General features: G+C 34.3%; 1 protein-coding gene across 1 annotated transcript in view; it reads left to right on the top strand.

The window, feature by feature from the left end:
• The window catches only part of CACUL1 (CDK2 associated cullin domain 1), an 82,602-nt gene that overhangs the window by 29,697 nt on the left and 25,466 nt on the right, over positions 1–27,439 (top strand). Inside the window, exons 4-5 of the mRNA XM_044660186.1 lie at positions 23,775–23,870; positions 25,178–25,214. Coding sequence (XP_044516121.1) covers positions 23,775–23,870; positions 25,178–25,214 — 133 coding nt within the window. The remainder of the gene's footprint in view (positions 1–23,774; positions 23,871–25,177; positions 25,215–27,439) is intronic.

Genomic DNA, 27,439 nt, shown 5'->3' with positions numbered 1-27,439 from the left:
CCTGGTGATTTTTTCTTAGGGAGTTCTTTGATGGCTTGTTCAATTTCTATTTCTGATATGGGATTATTTAGGTATTCTATTTCTTCTGCTGTTAATCTAGGCAGTTTATATTTTTGTAAATATTCATCCATATCTCCTAAATTGTTATATTTATTGCCATATAATTGGGCAAAATAGTTTTTAATGATTGCCTTAATTTCCTCTTCATTAGAGGTGAGGTCTCCCTTTTCATCTTTGATACTGTCAATTTGGTTTTCTTCTTTCCTTTTTTTTTATTAGATTGACCAGTACTTTGTCTATTTTATCTGTTTTTTCAAAGTACCAGCTTCTAGTCTTATTTATTAATTCAATAGTTCTTTTACTTTCGATTTTATTAATTTCTCCCTTGATTTTTAGTATTTCTAATTTAGTTTCTATCTGGGGATTTTTAATTTGCTCGCTTTCTGATTTTTTGAGTTGCATGCCCAATTCATTAATCTCTGCCCTCCTTAATTTGTTAATATATGCACTCAAGGATATAAATTTCCCCCTGGGTACTGCCTTGGCCGCATCCCACAGAGTTTGGTAGGATGTCTCATCATTGTCATTTTCTTCAATGAAATTATTGATTGTTTCTATGATTCCTTCTTTGACAAATTGGTTTTGGAGAATCATATTATTTAATTTCCAATTAGTTTTTGATTTTCCTGTCCAGGTGCCCTTACTAATTATTATTTTTATTGCATTATGATCTGAGAAGGTTACATTTATTATTTCTGCTCGTTTGCATTTGTTTGCAATGATTCTATGCCCTATAACATGGTCAATCTTTGTGAATGCGCCATGTGCAGCTGAAAAGAAGGTGTATTCCTTTTTGTCCCTATTTATTTTTCTCCACATATCAATTAAATCTAATTTTTCTAGGACTTCATTTACCTCTCTTACCTCTTTCTTATTTATTTTTTGGTTTGATTTACCTAGATCTGAAAGAGGAATATTTAGATCTCCCACTAGTATGGTTTTACTATCTATTTCCTTCTTGAGCTCTGCCAGTTTCTCCTTTATGAATTTGGATGCTATGCCACTTGGTGCATTCGGGTCTACTTTTGAAGCATCAAACTCCTAAACTTGAATCCAATACCTTTTCTCTTCTGCCATGCTAAGTTTACCTTTGAGTCATTCGTTTTGAATGTATACTAACTAACCTTTCTGTTATCTAAAACAGAGACAATTTATTAGTAAATATAATATGAATGACCTTTAGGGCAATCTATCTCCCTGTCTTTATGCTAGTGTCTTTTGTACTCTGTTTCTCCTCTGTCACTATTTCCCGGTCTCTGTCTTTCTCCATTTGTGTGTCTGTGCAGTTTTTCAGTGCTCCCAAAGTGGTCTAATCCAGAACAAAGTCCAAATACTGTCTTTGTCTGGTTTCTTCAAGTTTTTGATCTGGTTTTGGGTTTGAGCTTATAGGCCTATGGGTTTGTTCTGTTAGTAGACACCTATTAGACTGAGCCACTGTTGTCCTTTTTCAGAGCAACAGAATAATAGTCTTTACTTTGGCTTGAGATTCCTGCCTGTGCTATCCTTTTTTTAGGCTTTAGATTTGGCTTGAGAGTTGGGACCAAGATTCCCCTCTGCTCCTAAGATTCAAGCTACAGTATTTAAAATTTTTAAAAATTTAATTTATTTTTAAAAGATTTTATTTTTCCAGTTACATGTAATAACAATTATCAACATATGTTTCCTGAAATTATAAGATCAAAATTGTCCCCCTTCCTTCTTTCCCTTTCCCTTCCTGGAAATGGTAGGCAATTTGATTTGCATTATACATGTGTTATGCAAAACATATTTCTTATTGGTCATTGTTGTAAGAGAATATTCAAATAAAACCCAAACTCCAAAAAAACCCATAAACTAATGTGCAAAAATAGTATTTTTTGACCTGTATTCCAGCTCTAAAAGTTCTTTCTCTAGAGGTGGATAGTATTCTTTTATCATAAGTCCTTCAGAATTATTCTGTATCATTGCATTGTTGAGAATAGTTGTCTTTCACAGTTGATCATTATACAGTATTGCTATTACTGTGTACAATATTCTCCTGGTTCTGCTTATTTCTTTTTGCATCAATTCATGTAGCTTTTTCTGAAATCCTCCTCATCATTTCTTATAACTCTATTGTATTCCTTCGCCATCATATACCACAATTTATTCAGCCATTCTTTGTCACCACAAAAAAAAATGCTATAAATATTTTTGTACAAGTAAGACCGTTCCTTTTTTTTATGATCTCTTTGGGATAAAGACCTAGCAGTGGTATTATAGGATTAAAGGGTATGTCCAGTTTTGTAGCCCTTTGAGCATAGTTTCAAATTGCTCTCCAGAATGGTTGAATCAGTTCACAACTCCACCTACAGTGCATCAATCAGTGTCTCAATTTCACCACATCCTCTTCAACATTTATCACATTTCTTTTTTTGCCATATTGACCAATCTGATAGGAGTGAGGTGGTATCACAGATTTGTTTTAATTTGCATTTCTCTAATCAAGAATGATTTAGAACATTTTTTCATCTGGCTTTTGATAGTTTTGATTTCTTCATCTGAAAGCTGCTTCTTCATATCCTTTGACCATTTGCCAATTGGGGAATGACTTATATTCTTATTTGACTTAGTTCTCTTTAAATTTGAGGAATTAGATCCTTATCAGAGAAATTTGGTATAAAATTCCCCACCTCCCTCCAGTTATTTCCCTTCTAATCTTGGTTACATTGGTTTTGTTTGTACAAAACCATTTAAATTTGACATAATCAAAGTTATTCGTTTTATATCTTGTAATGCTCTCTGTCTCTTACTTGGTCATAAATTCTTCCCTTCTCCATATATCTGAAAGGTAAACTATTTTGTGTTCTCCTGATTTACCTACGGAGTCAACCTTTTTATCTAAATCATATAGCCATTTTGACCTTATCTTGGTATAAGGTGTGAGAGAGAGAGATATTGGTCTATTCTTAGTTTCTGCCATACTGTTTTCCAGTTTTCCCAGTAATTTTTATCAAATAGTGAGTTCTTATCCCCAAAATTGGGATAATCATTTACTCTCCTAATCTATTCAACTAATCTAGTGCCAGATTGTTTTGATGATTACTGCTTTATAGTGTAAAGGTTAAATTTAATGGTTGTATTTAAATTATATGAATTAACGTGGTTGCTGAAATTATTATATCTCAAGTCAGAAGTTTATTTACCAAAATAGAGGGGAAACAATAAAGTAGAGAAATCTGAAAGAGGTTAGAGAAAATACCTCTAGTAGTCTCTTAGGAAACTAGGAAGGTAGTCAGCTTTTCACTCACCCAAGGAAGTAGTCCAGGAGTCAGAGACCAAGTTGAAGCTGAGCTCCAAGCCCAGGATCCAAACCTCATTCCCCAGGGAAGCTCCCTTGAAGACTCTCCCCAGTCAAAAACTTATCTCCAGAAGATAATCTCTTCAATTATTTTCTCAAAGACCATCTCCTTTGAGGGAATTGGGCTTGCTTTTATGGTGACTTCTTGTCTCCTCCCCTCTTCACAGGGGCCAATCACAGTTTCCAAATTGTCTAGCACTGCCCAGGGGTCAGTGTCCATGGGATCAACTTCTCACCTTCTGAAGGTCAATTTCTCATCAAAAGGGTTCACAGTTTCCTGGTTGAACAGTTTCTGAGATTGTGAACTCTTGTGTGAACTTCTTAAAAGAATTCCTGACTGATCCAGTTAAAAGGGTGGAGCTCTCCAAGTATCTTTGCTGGCTTCTCACCTAGCACTAAGTTGGGTGTTCAATCTTTTGTTGATTCAATTTAAAAGATAGACTAAGGAGAGTGAATCCTGTCTTCAGTCTCCTTTAGAAATTTGGAGATTATATCATTTGATGCATATATGTGTAGTATTGATATTATTTCATTGTCTATGGTACCTTTCATCAAGATGTAATTTCCTTCTTTATCTCTTTTAATTAAATCTGTTTTTGTTTTAACTGTGTCTGAGATCATGATTGCTATTACTGCTTTTTCTACTTCAGTTCCCCTCTTTATTTCCTCTTTTGATCCTACTCCTTTCTCCTTCCACTCTGTTAAAAAGAATAGTACTGTGAAGCCATTTTACATATAAGCCAAAAGCCAAGTATTCCTTAGTAGACTCTGATGACATTTCTGTATTGTAGTAAAGAACATTAGTTGATATTTGTAGTGATGAATCTGGAATCATGGACAAAAAGGTTGAATTATATTAATTATACTGTTTAAGAACATCGTGAAGTATATAATCTATGTTAGATTTTCCTTAAAGTAAGTCTAAATTTAATAGGTTTTCCTGATAAGAGATAAACCTTTAGTGGAAAAATTCAGTTATGTGGAACACTGCATACTCTGGAGAGGTATTTTTCTTTTCTTTGGATGTGTATGTGTAAAACAAAATGTAGGGGCTAACAGTTGACCTCACTTCTGAGGTCTTTGTCCATTAAATTCTTGCTATTTATGAATATAGGTTTTTTTCTTCTATAAGAAGCAACCATGATGGTTGTAGGGTCCAAAGAGTGCTTAAATGTAATGGACTGGGGGGCATTTTCCTCCAGAGATAACTTTTAAAAATTGAAGTAAAATGATCAGAAAATCTTTACTCCTTTCATAGTATGTAATTTAAAAGGCTGGCTGCTAATGCTGTTGTTATGGAAATTTAGAGATTGAGTTCATTGCTAACTGAAACACCTGAGACTTATATTAATGTGGAACAGTTTCATTCTATCCACAATGGAGAAATTGTAGGAAGCAAATTAATAGCTGTATTAAAGACATTTAAAATTAGACTTTGGGGGAAAGAGTAACAATTTTTAAAATGCTGTTCTAGTATTTTACTATACTGTAATAATTCAGATTTTTCATTTGGCTTAGATTTTATTATATAATATCATCTCTTTTATTGTTTTATTTCTTCTAGTACACCTTGTCTTCCATGTTGTTTAGAGTCTGTCTCTCTTTGCAAATGAGTTTTTGTAACCTGCTGTAGCCTGCCTAGCACCAAAAAAGTGTTATAGAAGTTATGGTAGCTGTATATGACTGGAAGAGGAGTTATTGTCAGTAATTTAGTGAGAATGAAATATAGCTGGTAGACAGATAGAATGATATCTTGGGACACTTAAAAACATTAAAGGAAGAATATTTCAGTGAATTGGATAGATTCTCCTTAAAGAAGTAAAAGGAAAATTCAGAAAAATATTGTATAGTATGTTAAAACACAGAATAGGTGTGAGATCTGCATCCATGACAGAAGGTGGAGTGGACACATACTGATAAGTCATGACACCTGAAATATGTGACCTTTTATTTTGTATTATATATTCCTTTGAAATAATTGGAAAGAACCAGAATATAGAAATTTATCCATTTATAATAATAATAACTAGCTTTCATACAGCATGTATTATTTTGCTAGGCATGATACTAAACAAATATCTCATTGGATACTCACAATAACCTTGGGAGATAGGTATTGTTATAATCCCCATTTTATAGTTAAAGAAACTGAGACAAAAGGAATAATTGACTTACCTAGAGTTATATAGCTAGTCAGTTTCTAAAGGACTCAGGTCTTCTTACTTCCAAGCCTAGTGCTAAATTTATCCTTTATGTTGTCTGCTTTTTACATTTTATAATTATAATGTTATAATTATCAATTATATTCAGACTTTTATTAGTGCTTTTAGTACCAACTTGAGAATTGTGAGCTATTAAATGTCAGCTAACTTAGATTATATACCTCTATTAAAAACAAATGAATCTTTAAGTGTCTGGATTGAATTCCAGAGTTAAAAGTATGGTAACTAGTATTTATATTTACTGATAAAACAATATTTATTTGGCAAGAACTAAGCAATAATAAGGATATCATGTTTGATGGCTTTTGTTATCCATTTTTAGTCTTTGTTATTGCCTCCTCAAACTCAGAAGAGAAATGTTTATTAGTAGTTTTTTGCTACAGTGGTTCTCTGAAAGTAATTTTCTATGTTGTTGCTTGTAAATTGAAATACAGATCAAAATACCGTTAGGTTTGTAGAAGGCCGTGAAACTCCTTGTCCCATGTTTTAATGACTTACAAATACATTTTATTTTCTCAGTTATAATTTTTATTTTCCCAAATAACAATTTTCAACATAAATTTTCTGAAATTATAAAATCCAAATTGTCTTCCTCCCCCCTTCTGAAGATAGTAAGCAATTTGCTCTGGGTTATATATGTACAATTATGCAAAACATATTTCCACATTGGTTATTTGTTGTGAGGAAAATACTCATATAAAAACCAAAATCCCAAAATAAAAACACAGATAAACTGAAGTGAAAAATAGTATGCTTCTGTCTACATTCCTACTCTTAACATGCTTTTATGTATATATTAATTCATTATATAATAGTACCTTTTAGCAAATTGCTATTTCTCTTTTTATCTTAATTATGTTTATTTTTACTTATGCTTTGTTTGAGTTCATAATCGCCTCCTTTCCTTTTTTCTTTTAACTTCAGCTGAAACATAATTATCATCCCCCCTTAAGAGTTTGTTTTGTGTTTGACTCATCCCTCTTAATTTACTTCCCATTTCCCCCCCTTTTCCTTTCTCTAACCTTTTCCACTCTCATTTTCTTGTTGTGTAAAATATATTTTTTGTTTTTCTTTTAAGATCATTAAAGAGTAACAGAATCACCCCCAGACCCTGATGTTGATAGAGTTCTGAGGTGTGCTACATGTATCATCTCTCATAAAGGAACATAAACATTTAATTTACACTTATGTTTACCTTTTCTCTTGATTTCTTTATATTTGTTAGATTTTTTTTTTAATGCAGCTCTGGTGTTTTCATTAGGAGTGCTTGGAAGCCCTTTATTTCATTAAAGATCTATTTTTCCTCCCTGGGGTATTATGTTCAGTTGTGCAGGATAAGTTACTCTTGGCTGTAAGTCTAGATCTCATTTTCCAAGCTTTCTGCTCTTTTAGAGTTATGGTTGCTTAATTGTGTGATTTGTGATCACTTAATCCTGATTGTGACTCCTTGAGGTACCTCAATTATTAGTTTCTGGCATTTTGTAGTATTTTTTTCTTTGACCTGTAAGGTCTAGATTTTTGCAACTATATCTGTGGAAGGTGTGTGTGTGTGTGTGTGTGTGTGTGTTTTGTTGTTGTTGTTTTGTTTTTTCCTCTTAGGGAAAGGATCTCTTTTAGGAGGTGACTAGTGGATTCTTCCCATAATTCAATAAGAACTAGACAATTTTCTTATATTTTCTTGAAATATTATGTGTAGCTTCTGCCTTAAAACTAGTACTTAGTATTAATTCTAAGACAAAAAGTAAGGGTATAAAAAAAGAAATGTGATATATAGTCTCTTTTTGGTCATGGATTTCAGGTAGTCTATTTCTTAATTTTTTTCTCTTTGTTATATTTTCTAGGTCATTTGTTTTTGCTTTGAGATACTTTATAGTTTCTTCTATTTTTTTCCTTCAGTCTTTTGAAATTGTTTGAATATTTCTAGATGTCTCATGGAGTTAATTTCTGTTCGGCCAATTCTGATTTTCAAGGATTTATTTTCTCAGACAAGGTTTTTATACCTCTTGCTCCAAGCTGTTAATTCTATCGTGTCACATTTTTTTCTCCATAGCTCTCATTCCCCCAGCCCCCCTTTTCCCTTTACCAGTCTTGTTTGGTTTTGAAAATAATTTTTTAGCTTTTTTTTTTTTTTCTTAAACATTTGATTTAGTTTCTAAGAATTCTGAAGCTTTGCTTCTGGATGTTTTAGAGTTCTTTTCTGCTGAGTTTGTGTATTGAGCTTCCCTAGTCCTGTAGTGGCTCTTGATGGTGAGCTTTTTGTTGTTGTTTGTCTGTTCCTTCATACACTGGCTCACTATTCCAGCCTACTTCTTAATTTTGGACTTTATATCAGGGCTGAACTCTGTGCAAGTGGAGGATGGGGAAAGAGGGAGTATCTGTCCTGACCTTCTTTTTCTTTTTTTCTTGTTGTTTTCCTTTTTGTTCTTTCTTGTTTTTGTTTTTGTTTTTGTTCTTTGTTCTTAATCTTTTGCCCTGATTATTACACTATAAATTTCATCCTAGACCCTTTGTTAGAACCATCATCCCATCCCCAATTCCAGTCTGCTGCTGTGATTAGAACCACACAGTTGTAGTTTGCTTCCAGATTTGTTCCTTGCTTAGTATACTAACAACTTTTCCTGTCTGACTCCAGAATGTGCAGATCTTCTCCAAATCTGATTTGTAACTGCTTAATGCTTTCAGATAGAACCTGCTATTATTGTACTGTACTCTGTGTTAACATTACCTTTGGAATCTCTTCCTATCCCAGTGATTCTTGCCCTGGTGCCCAGCCTCAGATCTCTGACTGAAAAATAACTGATATAATTTTTTTTCCTTGAATTTCTCCATCAAGATTTGGTCTAGTACATGTTTCAGTTTTTTTTTTTTTAAAACCCTTACATTCTGTCTTGGAGCCAATACACAGTATTGGCTCCAAGGCAGAAGAGTGGTAAGGGTAGGCAATAGGGGTCAAGTGACTTGCCCAGGGTCACACAGCTGGGAAGTGTCTGAGGTCAGACTCGAGCCTAGGACCTCCCATTTCTAGGCCTGGCTCTCAATCCACTGAGCTACCCAGCTGCCCCCTTTCAGATCTTTTTAAGGGAAGTTTGATGAGGGAGTTAGACTATCATTCTTTCTGCTATTCCATCATCTTGATTCTGCCTCTGAATACAGTTCAGTTAAGATGGAATGTAAAGTCCATGAGGGAGAGTAGTAGTAGAGAAATTTGTAATAGTAGGTTAGTGTCAGACTTTGGAGAACTTTACATGCCAAGCTCAACAGTTTATATTTTATTTGGGAGGCATTTGGGAACCTAGCAAAAGAAATAGAGGAGTGGTTCGATAGTTGGATAACATGAGATCAATCAATTCAAAATCAAGAGAATGGAGTTGGTCAAAGAGTATTAGGTGGTCAGCAATACCAGCTGACATTGAGATCATTTAAAGATGAGGATAGGAAGAAAAAATCCATTATACTTAGCTATGGTGATTAGTAATTTTGAAGACAGTTTTCTTTTAATGGAAGTCAAATTGCAAGAGGTTCAGACATAAAATCTAATTTCTTTTTCCCCAGAAGAAAGTAGCACTGAAGCTAAAGATCATATTGAATACTTATTATTTATAGATATTCTCCAAGTTATGATCACTGAACTTTTGAATAAGCAATTCTGTATTGCTGCTTTCATCTTGCTCTTTTGTCCTGGATAGCAACCAAACCATCCTGGGCTTGATAGGACAACCTTTGTGGTTGGTTAGTAGTAGTAGGGATTCTGTCTGATCCAGCCATGTTTGTTGTATAGTGTTTCCTCCTCACTCTTACCTCAGACTATCTTTCTCATATGTGTGTATATATGTCCCTTTTAAGCCCTATTCTATTTTTTCCTTTTAACTTCTGTACAGTTTTTTCAAAAGCAAAATTCATTTTCTCTCTGCTATAGCAATGTGTTAGAGCAGTTCAACAAAAAAAAGGCAAAAAGGAAATTATTTTTGAACTCTTAAATTTGAACACCTTGAAATTACAAAGAACAAAAAGCTTACATTAAAAACCTTTACATGTAAATGTATTTCTTTGATGGAGGCAGATGGGAACAAAGTGAATTTGAAAAGATCTGCTGCTTAATCTGTTTTCCCTCATTTTACTTCTTGATTGCTTGAGAACAATTTTCTTCAAACCTATTATACTGACAGAAGTAATGAAAGGCTATCTGACCTTGTGTGGGGAAGGTTATTTCAACTACATAATGGGGTGTTGTTTAGGGAGTAGAAAACTCCCTAAACTTACAGAATTGTTGTATCCTGTGATTTACTGTTTTTACAAATGACATTGTAGCCTATTTAAGAATGTTTAAAGTAATTTATATGTATAGTTTGTTTTTTAGTAATAAAATTTGGTTAACAATTACAGAATCATATATTAAGGAAATAAAATTACTAGAGCAATACAACATGATTTCTTAAATGTCAATCTTTTACTGTATTTTATAAGTATTTATCTATGCAAAACAAAAATATTCTCAGACATTTTGTAAAACAAAGCTCTATTTTGTCCTGGTGATAATGTGCTACAGTGGAAAGATTACTGGATTTGGAGTCGATGGAACCTGAATTCAAATCATGTTGCCTGCTTACTACTTGTATTACCTTGGTTCAAGTAATTTCATCTCTCCTAGCTTAATGCACTCATCTGCAAAAATGAGTTGGACTTTACTACTAAAAGTCCTTCAAACTCCAAATCTATAATACTGCTATCCTAGTGAATTTAATTCTAAACTTCCCAGTGTTCATACAACATACAGAATGTCTTAATTATACTACCCTTGATGTAGTTGAATGAAGCAGCACTCTGTTGTCTTTGGATCATAGCATTTAGACACAGAGATGGACTTCACATCATTTGATCTACCTTCCTAATTCTGTGGATGAGAAAACTTGATGGCTGGGGAAGAAGCTATGTCTTGTTCAAGATCATAAATAGAACCCAAATTCTAATCCAGTTCTCATTACTCCAAATCCTATACTTTTATCATGATTTAATATTTTCTCATATGTACTAAGGCAGAATTAGACTGAATCTAAAAGCTATTTTATTTAGTATGTGTTCAGATATTATTCTGGACTTGATTTATAGAGAAACACATATGTGTTATTCCTGCCTTGAAATCATCACTGTGGATTGGAAATAACTGTAGGGAGTTTACGAAATAAGGTTAGATTTAGAAAAGAAAATGAGTTAGTCCTGAGTCTGCACAAGAATCTTTTTTACACTAGCGTCTCTGGTGATAGTGAGCATGTGAGTTTTAAATTTTGGAACCAGAAGAAATAAAGTGAATGTATTTTAGTTCCTTGATTACTTTGGGACATATAAAGCTTTTTTTTAGAATGGGATTGGTTTTATTATTTTAAATTTAAAAAAATTTAAAAATCTTATAAAGAACAACTATTTAATTTTAGTGAATAAAAAGATTGCAAAATAAACCCATCTTTAAATACTAAATGAGATGAACACATCCTGAAGTAATAGAAATCAATCAAAGAACCAGTAAACTTTGGGAAATAAAATTTGAGTAACTGAAATCCTCTGTTTTTTGACATCCAAATGAGCTTGGATAGTAATATTAATATTCAGAAGTCCAAATTCCAAAATATTGTCATTTATTGACCTTTTCAAATGTCACTACTTCTTAAAGGTTCTATCTTTGTGTTATTGAGCCATCTTTTTGGTTTTACTGATTTGAATATGAAGATAAAAGGTTATACTAGAAGCAGTATATGTAATTGTACAGTTATTGCTACTTTTGAAAAATCTTAAGAGGTGACTGATAAAATGTTTTTTTGGTGCATATACCTAATGTATATGCATTTGTGTTTATATTGTGCATATATGCATAAATCTAGGAGATAATTTAAATTTTATATTGTGATATTAACATAAAAGTATGGGGCTACCTTTTGTGATTGCCTTGGGTGAAATGAGAGAGAAATTAATATATTTCATTTTGTGATATTCAAGTGCAGATTAATTATGTTAACTAGTCTATATTTCATTTTTTGAAATCAGTTTATTATAAGATTAACATTTCTTCTAGTGAAAAATGTGTTATATTGCTTTGAAAATGTGGGAAATGTTTCTTTTGCTGGGAAGGCATTCTTTTTTTTTTTTAAATTATTTTCTCAATTATATGAAATCATAAGATCCAAACTGTTTCCTTCTCTCCTTTCCCTCCTCCTTCCATATTGGTCACTGTTATGAGAAAATATTCATATGAAGCTAAAACCCCAAAATAAAAACACAAATAAAATAAAATGAAAAATAGTATGTTTTGTTATTCATTTGGACTCCCAACAATTCTTTCTCAGGAGGTGGATAGCATTCTTTGTCGTGACATTATTTTGTAAAGGCATTATTTTGCTGCATCCTTTGGCTTCCATTCTTTACCGCTTGGCACCCACCTATAGTAACTTGATTTAAAAATCAGTGTTCATAGGTTAAATGATATTGCTGATTTTATAAAATTTAGCCACTTAAATATATTGATAACATTTTATTTTAGAATGGTTTTAGGAATTTATTTCTAATTTGGTTTAGCTTTCTTCTAAAAACTTTAAATTTTGATAATATTTTTGGACATTGTATGTAATCATGAAAAACTGTATTGCTTAAAATTAAGCTTGTACCATTTTTTCTTAGAAATTTCACTTCAAGAGAAAAACTACTTTTATTTTTGTGCTAGGAAAGTTTATTTTTAAAGTAACAATCTGACATGAAATATAATGTATTTATCTGGTGTTTCAGTACTGATAAGTATTTGTAAAAAGACCCATCATGAAAATAATTGCAGGTTATGAATTAATATTAGTTCCTGAGTTTGAAGAGGAAGAAACATCCTGTGAAGAACTTAATAATGATAATGACCCTTCAAAGTAAATCTTGATACACTTTGATACTTAGTGACTTGAATACGAATAGGTAAAGCTGCTGAGAAATATATCAGCATGGATCAGAAACAAGGTATGAGAGAAACCAGACTTGGAGAAAGAAACCTCATGATTCTATATTGTGAGTATTTTCCTCAAAAAAAAAAAAAAGAATTAGCAGCCACAGGGCATGATGAATAATAAGTAATGTCACAAAAAGTGAAATCGGTAAGATTTTAATGCACAAGAGAAGACTTCTTATTTATGTGTTGTTTAGATACAGTTGAACCACTATGAAGATCAAAGTTATTAAAAAAAGAAAACAATCAGAAAAAGACATTGAAAATTTTAGCCTCTAACTATTTTAAAATAATTGATAATAAAAAGTGAATAATGGACAGCAGAAATGACAATGACAACATGCCTAATGTTATACAGAACTCATCTATGGTAAGGAAACTAAAAGACCCTTTTAAAAAATCACCTTAGAAAACACTTGACTTATCTGCCAAGTGGTGAGAGATGTATGTATTCAGAGACCTCACAAGCTTAGATTATAAACCGATTCATAAGATTTTATAAATATTGATGTATTTTGTGAATAATAAATCAAAATATTGATCCTGTTTAAAGAAAGCTTGGCAAGAGATCTAGGAAAGCAAAATCGACTTAGACAAAAAATAGAAAAGAAAGACAAATATTTTTGCAACAATTTTCGCAATCAAGGAGAATAAAACCATTGTACCTGAACTCCAAAAAATTCCAGATATTCTTGTAGAAGAGATAGAAATGATGCTAGCAAGAACAAAGGTGAGGGGAAGAGCATTCATTTAGGACCAAGTATATATATATAGAGGACATTGAGAGAAAGCATTGAAAGTTCAATTTACTTGGACTTGGAAGGAAAGAATAGGAAAAATTCTTGGACTTAAAACCAAGAAGAGATGACTTAAGAGAGTATTAATAACTGTTGACCTATATTGTTTTATCCAGTGCACAAAATCTTTGAGGCTCATATACCAAAGGCATCATGAATGTTAGGGCATTAAGGAATAGGCAGACAAGCCATATTCCACAGTGAACCACATCTTTATTTTTCATCTTCATGCATTTGCCTGACTGCTGTAGACAATGCATGATTGCACTGTGCTTATTAATGATAATGAAAATGCTTTTTATTAAGTAGAGCAAAAAATAGCATGCTAAATGCAAATGCTTTCTTTCAGTAATTATGAAGCATAATCTTTTCATATTTCTTGAAAGACAGCAACAGAAGTAACTGTTTAATGATATTTTGATCATAAACATCAGACAAAACAGAAAATGGTGTTAGATGTATGCCTACCAAGGATGTTGATACTGTGTTTGAAGAGGTATAATCTCGAATTTGTAAAGGGATTCCCTTTGGTTGGTGAGATCCTCTAGATCAGGGGTTGGCAGCCTTTTTGGCCATGAGAGCCATAAATGTGTGGGGAAGGAGGAGGATGGAGGCAGAAGGCCCTGGAATATGGGGTGGGGGCTGAAGGCCCCCTTGGGGCACATCCTGGGGCTCTCCGTAGACTAGCAGGTCAGGAGGTGGAGCCAGATATGGCTCAAGAGCCATACTTTGCCGACCCCTGCTCTAGATGCTTCTGTATTGTGTTTCTTTCAAGTTTAGGAACACTGCAAAGTTTCCTTCTATAAACTATAAACACTGAGTTTAGCTGGTCATTCATGCAAGAAAGAGCTTGACATGAATGACAAAATCAATTAAACAAAATTGTTTACAGAGTTGAGGACAATATCATTGGTTGGTATATGATGTTAGCAATACCCCCTCCTTCCCCTGCTTCATTGCTTAAATTAGCTTGCAAGATTAAAGATGGTGAACTAAGAATAGTCCTGGAATAACAAAAAAGATATCCATCCTTAAGGATAGTTTAATGACTATTAAAGATACTAGAATAGACTCTCTGGGGTCTACCCATATTCTTTGAAGATAGCAGATTTCCTTGAGGCAAGAATAAAACAGTGATTAGCAAAAGAACTGGATTTCTAAACTTTTAACTTATTATCCTCAGTCTGACTGGAGTTTGACCCAAGAAACAAATGAGACTAGACTGAGTGAGGTGGTATAGCAAAGCTTTATTGGAGGAAAGAAATGGGAGAATGGGGGAAAGGGACCAGCTAGGGGGAAGTCCAATGCCTGAAGAGGTGTATGCAGAGACCTCTGGGTGGGGGAGTGGTAGGGGGAGTGGCAGGGGGAGTGGCAAGGGGAGCGGCAAGGCGAGCAAGGGTGAGTCCAGCACTGGTAAAGATGGCTGCAGAATCTCTACCTGAGTGGAGAAGGGTGTAACCTCTTGGAAGAATAGGGAATTGTCAGGGACGAGGTAATTTGTGTTGCCTCTATTAGTTGTCTCTGGGCAAGATGAGCTATCTGGATTAAGTTCATTGGATGTCCCTGAGAGGGATGGGGACTTTTCGTCTCTGGGGGTGGTGGGGTCTCTGGGGTAGGTGGGTGGGCAGATTCTGAGGCTGTTGCTCAGCCATGTAGGGTGTATATATTGAAGAATGGGAAGTTCTGGTGTTTTGCCAGGTGTTTCTGGGGCAGGTGTTGGTGGGGGAAGGCCTGTTACTTTCAATAAAGATTGGGGAAAGGGGGGTTTGATCCTATTGTCTGTCATTCCCATCTTTTGTTTTATATAAAAAGAAAAAATGGGAGTGGAAGATGGTGGGAGGGATTTTGGGAAGAGGCCACGAGTCCAAAGGAATGTGAGTTCTTACTCATTAGACTGCTTTCTTCTAAGGAGGATGCATCATGGGTCAATTGGGATTCTTATGGTCCTGGTCTCCATCCCTCAGTTTGGATTGGTGTTAGTGATGTCTAAAAAGACCTCAATATGAGAACATTGTTTGTGGAGGAGGAGCCAGGGGTATTATAAAAGGAGTTTTTTTTTAAAGCAGGGATATATAGGAGAAGTCACTTTGTTTTGATAAAGGTGGGGACCTGAAAGGTGCTGAGGGATCTACAAGAGGTAAAATGGGAGGGAGGCAGGAAGAGCATTATTTCTTGGGATGTAAGAGCAGAAGAAAGGAAAAGAGTGAATACAGCTTAGTGTTAGATTTCTCCATTCCATGTTAATTGATTAAAACTTGAAGTGGGGTAAAGATACTTAGATTAGTAGTGGAACATATTTGATGGTCATGCACATTCAAATATCAGTGGCTTCAATTACCAACTTGCTTGATTGTTTTGGATATGGATTATAGACATTTGCTATGAAAAGAAAGAGCAGGGAAAGGATTTTGACATTGTTTGATTTCAGGTAAGAGTCAGAGATACTAATCAGTTATGCAGGACAGTTGCACTTCATAGCTGTACTCAGGAATAATAATCAGGTGAGATTCATATTAGTTAGAAGGGGATCCCATTTCAGCTTATGCTAAAATTGTGTCCTTCAACTTTAAGAACCTTCATCTCAATATGTTGTGGCTTTTCTTTTGACTGGTCATACTGATCAATGGTCCATCAAACTACAATACCTGAATTAAAAACTCAGTAGTCCCAAAAACTTTTACCTCAAACAGCACTTTTTGTTTTGCAGAACTAGTGATTTAGACTAAAAGTTATGGCTAAAGGAAAATGTGCAGAAAGAGGGTTAACTTTGTAGGGAGTTAAATTTATCACCTTGATTAATGATGCCTTCAACTCCCAGTTTCTGTGGTGAGAGAAGAGGGAAATGTTTGGTTGATTTCATGCTTGGTTGATCACAGAACCAGGAGGAAGGTTTTCAGACTGCAAACCTCAAAAAGTAACAGTTTGCAAACAGCCTGAATTCTGAAGTCCTATTCAGAACTTGAAAGCTTTCTAAATTCAGTACAGTTAAGAATTGAGAGGTTTCTTCTGGAGCAGAGTGGGGGAAGGAGAGAAGATAGATGAGACAGGTGCAGAGTTGGTGTCCCCCAAGTGGTGGCGGGTAAGGGAATGAGAAATGGCTTGAGCAGAGTTACAGATAGGTAGAGATAGATTGTGGTCTGGACTCAGAGGAATGGAAGATTATGAGATAAATGGGAAGAGAGGAAAAGGGCGAGTTCAAGATTCCTGCCCCATATTCCTCACTGCGCCAATAGAAGTGTTCTCTTGAGACAGAGGTAGCCCTAAGATGAGAGTGACCCTCCCTCCCTCTCCCAGCTGTCCCTGGAGTGGGGGGAGTCAGGGACAAGAGAGGTTCAAACTGAAAGTTCTGAATTTTGGGGGCTGAAGCCATGGGCTTTTCCTTGAAAAGCCGTAAGTCAGAGTCCCTGAGATGAGGGGACAGGGAGAGTTATACTTACTCGTGGAAGTCATGAGCAGTGTGTTGAGTGATGATCCCTGGAGGCTGGAGACCTGTCTTAGAGGATTGGAAGAATAGGGGATTGTCAGGGATGAGGTGACTTGTGTTGCCTCTATTTGTTGTCTCTGGGCAAGGTGAGCTATCTGGATTAAGTTCATTGGATGTCCCTGAGAGGGGTGGGGATTCTTGGTCTCTGGGGTGGGTGGGTAGGCTGGTTCTGAGGCTGATGCTCAGCCATGTAGGGTGTATATATACAGGCTGAAGAAAAGGAAGTTCTGGTGTTCTGCCAGGTATTGCTAGGGCAGGTGCTGGTGATGGGAACCTGTTAGTTTTGGTAAGGATTGAGGAAAGGGGGGAGGATTTGGACCCACAGCCTATTATAGGCTGACTGAATTTCTGAACTAAGTTTAAAGAAAAAGAACTATGACCAAGGCATTTAGGGGATAAAATCAATTGTAAATAAGATCAGTTTAAAAAAGACAGGAATTAAAAAGACAATTCAAGAAGATAAGATTAAAAAGACAGTTTAATTTTCTCATTAGTTAAGTGACTGAGCTGGGATTAGGTTTTGTTATATATAGTCTATTGCTCTTTTTATAGAAAACCATGAATCTATTAGCTATAGCTTGTTCTTAAATGTATATAACAAATTACTGTATTTGAAGTTGGAAGATATTTCAGCAGTTATCCAGTACAAATGATACATAAAAGGAATCCCTGCTATAATTTGCACAAGTGATTGTTCAGCATCTATTTCAAGCCAACCAAGGAGGGGAAACCCAACCCCTTTTGAGGGAAACCATTTGACTTTTGTATAGTTAGTTTTATTTGTTAAAAAGTTTTCCCTGGGGCAGCTGGGTAACTCAATGGATTGAGAGCCAGGCATAGAGATGGGAGGTCCTTTGTTCAAATCTGGCCTCAGATACTTCCCAGCTCTGTGACCCTGGGCAAGTAAATCACTTACCCCCCCATCCCTTAGCCCATAACCACTCTTCTGCTTTGGAACCAATACATAGTCTTGATTCTTAGGTGGAAGGTAAGGATTTAAAAAAAAAGTTTTTCCTGACATAGAGCCTGAATTTTTACAACTTACCCCTGTTATTTCTTGTTTGATCTTAAGGACTAAGTTAATCCTTCTTCAAAATGGCAACTCTTCAATGCAAACTATCCTCCCTGAGTCATCTTCTCTAGTCTAAACATGCCTAATTCTTTCAACCCATTCCTAGCATAGACTCAAGGATCTTTACTATCCCAGTTGTTTTTCTTTGGATACTCTTATTAATATTCTTTTTAAGCTGTGGTGCCCATTACTAAAAATAATTCTTCAGGAGTCGGTCTGACAAGGAAAGGTTTAATGGGGTTTTCACTTTTCTATTCCTGGAAGATAGCTTTTAGACCTTTCTGAGAGGTAAAGAATGAGGATTGAGGAAAGGCCATTAGATTGGGCAATTAAGAGATCATTAGTAACTTTGGAGAGAGCAGTTTCAGTCAAATGATAAGGATAGAAAGAAGACTGTTAGGAGTTGAGAGTGAGAACAGAGGAAGAAGTGGAGGTACCTATTTGTAAATCACCTTCTCAAGAAGTTTATCCATATTCTAGGCTGTGTGCCCTAAAATTACCCATTGGAGAGAGGTGGGCAGGCAGACAAGAATTGATCTAAGGGAGGAGAGCAAGAGAAGAGGTCCCTTGGCATGGAGGAGCTCTGCCCAGAAACAACCCAGCTTTCCCAACAAAGCTGGTACCTGGAGGTGAAGGGCCAGGGCTTTTAGGAGATGGATGGTCTGGGTTGTGTAGCTAAAGGCTGCCTATGCAAAGGAGATAAGTGTAAACCAGTTTATGGAGCCAGCCCTGTGGGGACCCATTTCCCAGCCAGAGAGAGGAGGGTGGGAGTATGGCACAGGAGGACTCTAGGCAGGGACTCCCCTTTTCTCTTTCAGTGAGCAGTAATCCCTGGGAAGACTCTAGCTTTCAAATGGGACCCTGGATGCTAGCTCACCAATTGTCCTCAGTTTATAGTTTTTTGACTTTTTAAAAAACACAACAAATGAGAAATCCTTTCTAAGACCAATATCCTTTGACTGTCCACTGTCATTTCTTGGTTTGTATCGCTCTGAATGTTCCCCCTGAGGAAGTGTAACAAATCCACAAATATGAATAAATGGCAAGTGACCAAAAGTGGAAAAAAAAATTTTAGCCATAAAAGGCAGGAAAGATAAAGGACAGTACTTAGCAGGGACAGATGAATCAAATGAGTTTTTGGAGGATAGGAAGACATGGACATGTTTGTGGATAGTAATGAAATAGCAAGTAGATTAAGGAGTCTGTTAGAGGAGAAAAGATGAAAATGGATCATTAGTGCATGTAGAAGTTTTTGCTGTGGTGAGAAGTGTCACTCCAGAGAGACATCTTAAAGGAGGGGGATAGTAGCAGAAAGTATCTTAGTGATGTGAGATGTGAAGGGAAAAGAGTGAGCTTTAGGCAAATGGTCTCCATTTTTTTCTATACAGTATGAGGCTAAGTTCTTGGCTGAGAAGAGCAGACAAGGACCCCTGGGAGGCTTGAAGAGAGATGCAAAGGTTTGGAAAGAGTCACTGTAGTGAGTGGGATAAGAAATTAGTCAGGGAGATGTAAAATGATTGTTTAGCATCAGTTAAGGGCCTTCTTTCTTATCTGTATAATCTTTTCAGGCACTCCAGTTATGTGGATCAACTGATCTGTCTGGTACCTTCCTTGTTAATTCCCTAGTATATTTCTTTCCTCTTAAATCACAAAAAATAAAAAATGAAAACTGCCTCTAGGCTTTGTATTTGACTTTTCCCCCACTTAATTAAAACCCTTACTTTCTGTCTTAGACTTACAGTTATGTGTATTGGTTCCTTGGTAGAATAATGATAAGGGCTAGGCCATGGGGAGTTAAGTGACTTGCCTAGGGTCATACCACTAGGAAGTGTCAAGTCAAATTTGAACCCAGGACCTTCTAGTCTGTAGGCCTGGCTTTCAAGCCACTGAGCCAGCTGCCTCCATGGTTGTCTTAACCATCTCTTTGACCAATGAATACTGATGAGTTCTAAATATATATTTGTCTTCTCTCCTGTTATGTAAGGAGTTTATTAACTTTTAGTCCCTTCTGATGGCTTATATGTTTTTGGCCTCCTTGGTTTGTATTTGTAACCTCTCTCATAGGGTAAATTATTCATGGTTGTAAACTTTATCTTTGAATATCAAGAATTTTTTCTTTGTTATGTTATTACTAGCAAAACCTTGGGATCCTGATTGTAGTTCAGCTACTAGGAGTTCATTTTCTTGAATTGTTCTTAACCCTTAACTTTAATATCCATTTAAAAAGTTATGTTCGGCGTTTTCTTTTGCCTCATAACTTAAGCCTCTGTTAGTCAATCTGTCAGCATTTATTAAGTACTTACTTTGTGCCAGAATGATACAAAAAGTTCCAAGTTTGAGATTTTGGGCCAAGGTTGGACTTCACTTATCCTCTCCTATCATCTTCCCAACACTTTTGATTGTGGGGTCAGGCCTTATTTATTCCTGTACCAATAACTAGTATTAACCACCTCTTATAGGTAGATTTCTGGAGGCAGTTTAGGTCGCCCAGTTGATAGAACCCTGGCCTTGGAGTTGGGAAGGTCTGAGTTCAGATTCAGTGTCAAAAGCTTGAGCAAGTTACTTAACTTCTTTTTGCCTCAGTTTCCTCATCTGTACATTGAGGATAATAATAACATCTACCTCACTGGGTTTTTGTGAGAATCAAATAAGATAATATTTGTAATGCACTTAGCATAATGCTTGACATATAGTAGGTACTGTATAAATGTAATACTAATAATTTTATTATTGTTGCTTTCTTTTTGTGCAGATCTACATTAAACAGAAGAGCTTACTATTGTTTCTCTTTGGATTTCTTGATCATTATTTAATATGGGGAGTGTGTATATATACATATATGTACATATGTTAGGGACCTGAGCCTCTTTTTTAGATACTTTTACAATGTTAGCATGGGAAAGGATTTCAAAGGTCTTTTCTTCTAATCTTTATATGTTTTATAGACGCTTAAATAAAAAAAAAAAAGTTTGTATTAACATTAATCATGATCACTTTTTAAGCTCCTTCACTTAGTGTTAGATGACTGTAATGTTCATACAGTATTTTGGACATTCCCAATTGGCCTTACTAGAAATTATTAAAAAAAATTTTTTACACAATTTCAGTATATGAAATTAATATATTGTTCTGTTTAAAAATATTTGTGTTTATTCTTTTAAAGTAACGAGCAAATTTTCTTTTATTGTCTTTTATTTTTATATCACCTCTATTTTTTGTTTTTATATTTCTTTCCCTTACTCAGATTATCTGTTTTAATAAAGAGGAAACAGAAATGACCAATAGTTAATTCTGTTACATGTGATGTTCCACATCTGTAATCTCCTAAACATGCAAAGTAGAGTTTTAAGCTTGATTACTGATATTATTACAGAGTATTTGATTTCTATTTTAATTGTTATTTTTTTCCATTTAAATAATAGTTATATATTGAGTTTTCCTGGCTATGATTTCTTCACTTTGACTTGTTCAAGGTATATTAGCCTAGCTTCTGGAACACATTAGTCACTTAGTATAATTCCCAATTGCTTTCTAGAATAGTTTGGGTAAATTGATAGTTTATATTCATGTTATTATCTTTCAGCAACCCTTCCAACTTTGGCTCTATTTCTTATAGTTATTTTTTAGTTTGCTGGGAATAAGGTGTAAAACTTCTAGAGTTGTTTTGATGTGTATTCCTCCTATTGGTATTTTCTAACAATCTTATATTACAATCTTATTTTTTCTTTTGAGAATGATTTCTTCATATTCTTTGATTATCCACTGTGGAATGGCTTTTGATCTTTTACATTCATATTTCTTGCATATACCTTTGTAATATCCTTGCATAAAATTTTTTTTTTTTTTTTTTTTTTTTTTTTTAAACCCTTACCTTCCGTCTTGGAGTCAATACTGTCTATTGGCTCCAAGGCAGAAGAGTGGTAAGGGTAGGCAATGGGAGTCAAGTGACTTGCCCAGGGTCACACAGCTGGGAAGTGTCTGAGGCCAGATTTGAACCTAGGACCTCCCATCTCTAGGTCTGGCTCTCAATCCACTGAGCTACCCAGCTGCCCCCCCTTGCATAAAATTTTATTCCCAACATTTCCTTTTTGTTTTGGTTACATTGATTTTTTCTGTTTATTTAAAATTAACCCTTACCTTCCATCTTAAAATCAAAACTTTGTATTGGTTCCAAGGCAGAAGAGCAGAAAGGGCTGGGTAACGGGGGTTAAGTGACTTGCCCAGGGTCACACAGCTAGGAAGTGTTTGAGGCCAAATTTTAATTCAGGAATTCCTATCTCTAGATCTGGCTCTTAATCCACTGAGCCACCTACCTGTCCCCTAGTTACATTGATTTTTGCTACTGTAAAAGCAAATTTTGCTTAAATAAAATTTATTTTATTCAGCATTTTATACCTTTCAAAGTACATTCTCACTTGATTCCCATAGCTAGCTTGTGAGTAAGATAGTACACAAGAATATGCCTTGACTCATATCATACAACTAATGAGTGAAAAGGACAGAACTCTGACCAGTTAATTTCTAGAGAGAAAGTGTAGTATTGTTAAGTGTTTGATCTGGAGTGAGAAAGACTTGGTTTTGAATCCCTTTTCAGACAACTGTGTGACTGTCCAAGCCACTTATTCTCTTTGAGCCTCATTTCCTTATCTGTAAAAGAGAATTAAAAGTATCTACTTCATAGCATTGTTGGGAGAATTAAATGAAATAATTTAATGTGCTTTGCAAAATCTTTAAGGTGTTACATAAATATGAGCTGCTATATATTTTTTATTATCATAAATAGTGCAAGACTTCTTTCTGTGGGTAATAGTATAACAAAAACAAGACTTGTGTTCTGTGATCCAAAAGAGAAAAATGTTCTATTTTCCACTTTATACAACTGATTTCACTTTTGTGAATATTTTGTGATTGCATGGTCTAATAAGGAAATGACCCATAGTGAAGCCCCCAAGTCAGGTGACATAAGGCTGTGGCTTTTGTGTTTGGTTATGTTGGAGAAGACATTTAACTACTTTCTGCTTGTTTATCTGTAAAATTATGACTCAAATCATTTCTTCAAAATAACCCATTGAAGTTGGGATGGAGGTGGGGTGAGGGTGGGAGAAGGCGGGGTAAGAGGATGATTCTTATTCTTGTAGATAATGGCATAGACTCAAACAGCCTATAAGCATCTTTGGCCCATAGTTGCACAGTTGCTATCAGAACTGATAAGACAGACTGCTTTAGCTTCTTAGAGAACTATATAAATTCATATGTTAAAATGTTTAGACCATATTTAAGGAAAATGTAAAATACTATGTGGTATTGGTGTTTTTCACAGGGTAGGTTTTTGATTTGCAATTTCATATTGTATGAAGTCTCCCCAACTTTTTTCACATTTTGACTTTTTGTTTTGCATCAGACAAAATGAGTTGTTGAAGATAAATATACAATTCAAATAATAACTTTGTACTTTAGAGCATTATTTCAACTAAACATTTTATATATATATATATATATATGTGTATATATGTGTATATATATATATATTTTTTTTTTTCCCAGCTAGGAAGATATCAAGCCTTTTAATGAGACTTTTAGTTTTATATATATGTAAGGACTCTTAGCCAAACTATGTAACTTTTCATATTCACATTTAGTAGTAGAAAGTGTTCTAGTTTTTGATCTAATGTTTAATCTTCAGAATTAAACTTTCATTTCATTCAAGTATCAGTTACAATGCTATTTTGAATTTCTTTTCAAGTCATGGTAAGGGATCGTTTTGTAGTTATTAACCATACTGCTTTTATTCTCCTAGATTAATCAGGGCAGAAAAAAAGTTAACTTTTAAAAAATTGCTTCCTACAGGCCAGCCCTCCAGAACTCTATATTGAAAGATTTAACTTAGCACTTGGACAATATATGGGAGCATTGCAGAGCATTGTGCCTCTTTTCATATATATGGTAAGTTCAGGACATTTAAAAAAAAAGTAAAGACCTTGAGAAAAATAAATGAATTAGAACTGTAATTTGACTAATGAGTGAATACCCTTTGGTACATTTATAGGGTTTTTCTGTCTTTTTTCCCCTCTTTTTTGAAATTGCTATAAAGTAGTAACTCCAGAATTTAGAACAAATGAATTGTTAATCAGGTAACAAACTTGAATTAAAAATCTTTATTTTCAGGAAGCTTACGGTCTAGTTAAGTAGGTAAGACTTGTAAGGTAACTTATAATATACCAGGCAATACATGCTAAGTATGAAGTAAGAAGGGAGTATAGTCTGCTATAGAGTAAAGAGATTTTATATATTGTTCCCATTCTATTGGTTGATATGTTATACTGCCATCTTTTTCTTGGTCATATTTTGTAGTTTGTTGGGATGTGCCCCTGACCTTCCTCATTAAGTTACATTTATCAACATGATTTAGGCAGTGAGATTTTCAAATTAACTAACTACCGAGGTAAATAAATAATGTATATGCCATATGTATAATATAACTTTTAAAAATTCCTTAAGATTAGAGATATCTTCAGTGTGAGTACTCACTTTACCAATTTAGATAACTGTTATTGCATTAGTGGATGTTTTCACGAGTTGTGGTCATTTACATTAAAAATTTGTATTAGACTAAATAAAATATACAAACTTACCAATTATGTACTATAAGCAAAGATAATGGTTATGGAGGCTTTAATAGTAGAACGCTGAACAAATAGTTGTATTCCTTTCTAAGAAGATGAGTCAAATATAACCTTTAAAAAAAGTTATTTTGCAGACCATAAAGATGCATTTATTAATTTCTATTAAGGAAATGATATTAACTATCTCTGTATGAATGATTATATAATTTTTATCCTTTAGAATAAAGAGTCAGCTTTGGGGAAAAAGGCATAATATCACCTGGTTTTTTTGTTTAAGGACTTACTAGGCACCTCATTTAGGAGAATTTAGTATGTTAGAATATGTTGGCAGCTTAAGCTTATCTAATAATATCAAAATACTCTTATTCCCATAAAATAAACTCCCCATTTCTTGACATTTTCACTATATATAGAGTAGATTAGAAGTGAATTATAGGGATAGAGAATATTTCAGGGTAAGGGAATTGGAAATGAAAAAATGTTAAAACTTAATTTCAAAGTCTGTACATAAATTGACAATGACTAGGTGTTAGTAATAAAATATGGTAACTTAATTGCTCTATAAAATCTGTTTGATTTGTGTTCAAACAATATCTCACTTTTTAAAGTTGTCTGTTGAAATAATAGGCTTATTGTTTAATTTTGATGAAGGAAGATAGTGTCTGTAAGTTTGTCAGGCTCTGCAGATGGTATGATCCAAAGAACTTAGGGTAGAAATCATGACCATTTCAGTTGCAGTTTGAGGGAAGGAATGGTGGTGTTAACAGTGAAGAGCTTGCTTTATTCTAAAGCTAAATTCAGTTAAAAATTTTTGATTTGCAAATTGAGCTTAACTCTGATTTCTTTTGTGCATTTAGAACTTGAATTTGGTTTTTCAGTTTGGGGGGAAAATTTTTGTAAACTACATAAGACTAATCATACTATTTGAGAAGATGGTGCAGGTATATGGGAGAGTATTATTTAAAATTAGAGACCTCTGGAATCCCCATCAGCAGGATTATCTGTTTAATATGAAAGAAACTAAAATTATTTTTTTTTTGTCATATAGCTTTTCAGAGCTTTTCCTCTGATCATGTTGATTATTAAAAAAAAAAAACCCAAATAGAGCAAGTGTTTCAGGATAGACAGTGATGGGTTTTCACAGTCCAAACATGTAGAAACAGATGATCTTTTTCTAAGTATTAGTTTTGTCTTCATCGTTTATGAATATTTTTTAAGATTTAAGGTAGTGGTTCCTTAATTGCTCTGTCTGTGGAGTTCTAGGACTTGAAATTCCTTGAAGTCAGAAGTGCTAGCTTGAATGCTAGTTATGTAATATCTCTGGGGTAAGAGTAGTGGAGATCGTGAGAGTAGTATTGAAACAAAACAGTTGCTCATAGTGAAAACATTGCACAGAATAAGTGTGTTAGTATGTATTGAGTATGTATTTACTCATGTATTTCCTAATTAATATTATGCTGGGAAAAGAAATGTCAAACTACTTTAGTATCTTTGTCTAGAAAATCCCAAATTGGGTACATGAAGAGTGAAACACAACTGAAATATGACTGAACAACAAACAACATTATAATACTTCATTGTACCCATGATTTCATTGATATGGGTAATCCCTTCAGTGATGCTAATTTCAACCCATTTGTATCTTCATGTAAATTTTAAATGGAGGCGGGGTGCTAGCACCTTTTGACTTCTTAATATTTTGTTGGGTAAATCAATGAAGTTTATGGTTTGTTGGTTGTCCCTTGTTCTTGGTAATAACGGGACCTTTCCCTTTTCCAGTCATCTCTGATATTTTTTTCATGGTAGCTGTGAATTGGGGAGTCCATTTAATATTTTAGAAGAGCAGATATTGGAAAACTTAAATTATTCTGTGGAATATAATTGGGGAAACTTTTCTTTAGGATAACAGTACTACATATACTTCACTAGTTTTTTAACTTTTCTGTTAAAATCAGAATAGTATATTCCTACTAATGTGTGTGATGCGATCAAGAGCATAATCAGTTCTTTTTTGTAGTTGTAAGTGAGGATAAAGGAATAAGTAATAAGAAATGACTTTTTTGAGAATTATATAACTTCAGAAGTGTACAACTGGAGTACCACAGGCTTAAACTGTAGTATTGGACCATGAAGTATCAGAATGGTCCCTACTAAGAAGAATAGGAAGAGAAAATAGGATAGATAGAAAATAGAAGAGAAGAGAAAGACCAGTGAATTTAGGACTGACTCTGTATCTATGTACCTCCTAGATTTTCTATTTATTGTCTTTGCAATTTAAACAAATCAGTTCACTTCTCTAAACCTCAGTTTTCTCATCTGTAAAATCAGGATATTGGATTAGATGTTTTATCTTTGAAGACTTGAAGATTTCCTTCAAGTTACAAATGCTTTGAAGTTGTATTAATGCTTAAAATTCAGTTTCTTTTATTAATGTTTAATAGCAAATAGTAGTTTACACTTCAGTGTAATTGCCAATATTCTTTGGAGCAGAATGTCACACTTTGTTCAGTGAAAGAAAATTCTGTACACATAAACCTTCTGGAAACAATTTTATTAGACTAGATAAGTATAATCTAAGCTTTTTCTTCCGAGAGAGATTAGAGTTTCCTCATTTTGCAGTTAAGTTTTTAATATCAAACAATAGACAAATTTCAGAGGCAAGATTAAGCAAGATAAATCTTAAGAACAGTATTATACTTTAAAATGCCTGTTTTCCTAAAACAGTTCAGTTCTTTTCTTTGATTATAGTCTAAGAATTTTCCTTTGCATTTCACCAAAGATGATCTAGAGATACTTCTATGAACTGAAAAAAAGATTTCTTCCTTAAATTTGATTATTAACTCTAATTTGGTCAATGCATAGAGAAAGAGGATGCTTTTTTTTTTTTTT

This window comes from Gracilinanus agilis, chromosome 2, assembly GCF_016433145.1.
Source record: "Gracilinanus agilis isolate LMUSP501 chromosome 2, AgileGrace, whole genome shotgun sequence".
Taxonomy (NCBI): Eukaryota; Metazoa; Chordata; class Mammalia; order Didelphimorphia; family Didelphidae; genus Gracilinanus; species Gracilinanus agilis.
Note: the sequence above shows the minus strand (reverse complement) of the source record. Positions and strands in the feature narration are given on the sequence as shown.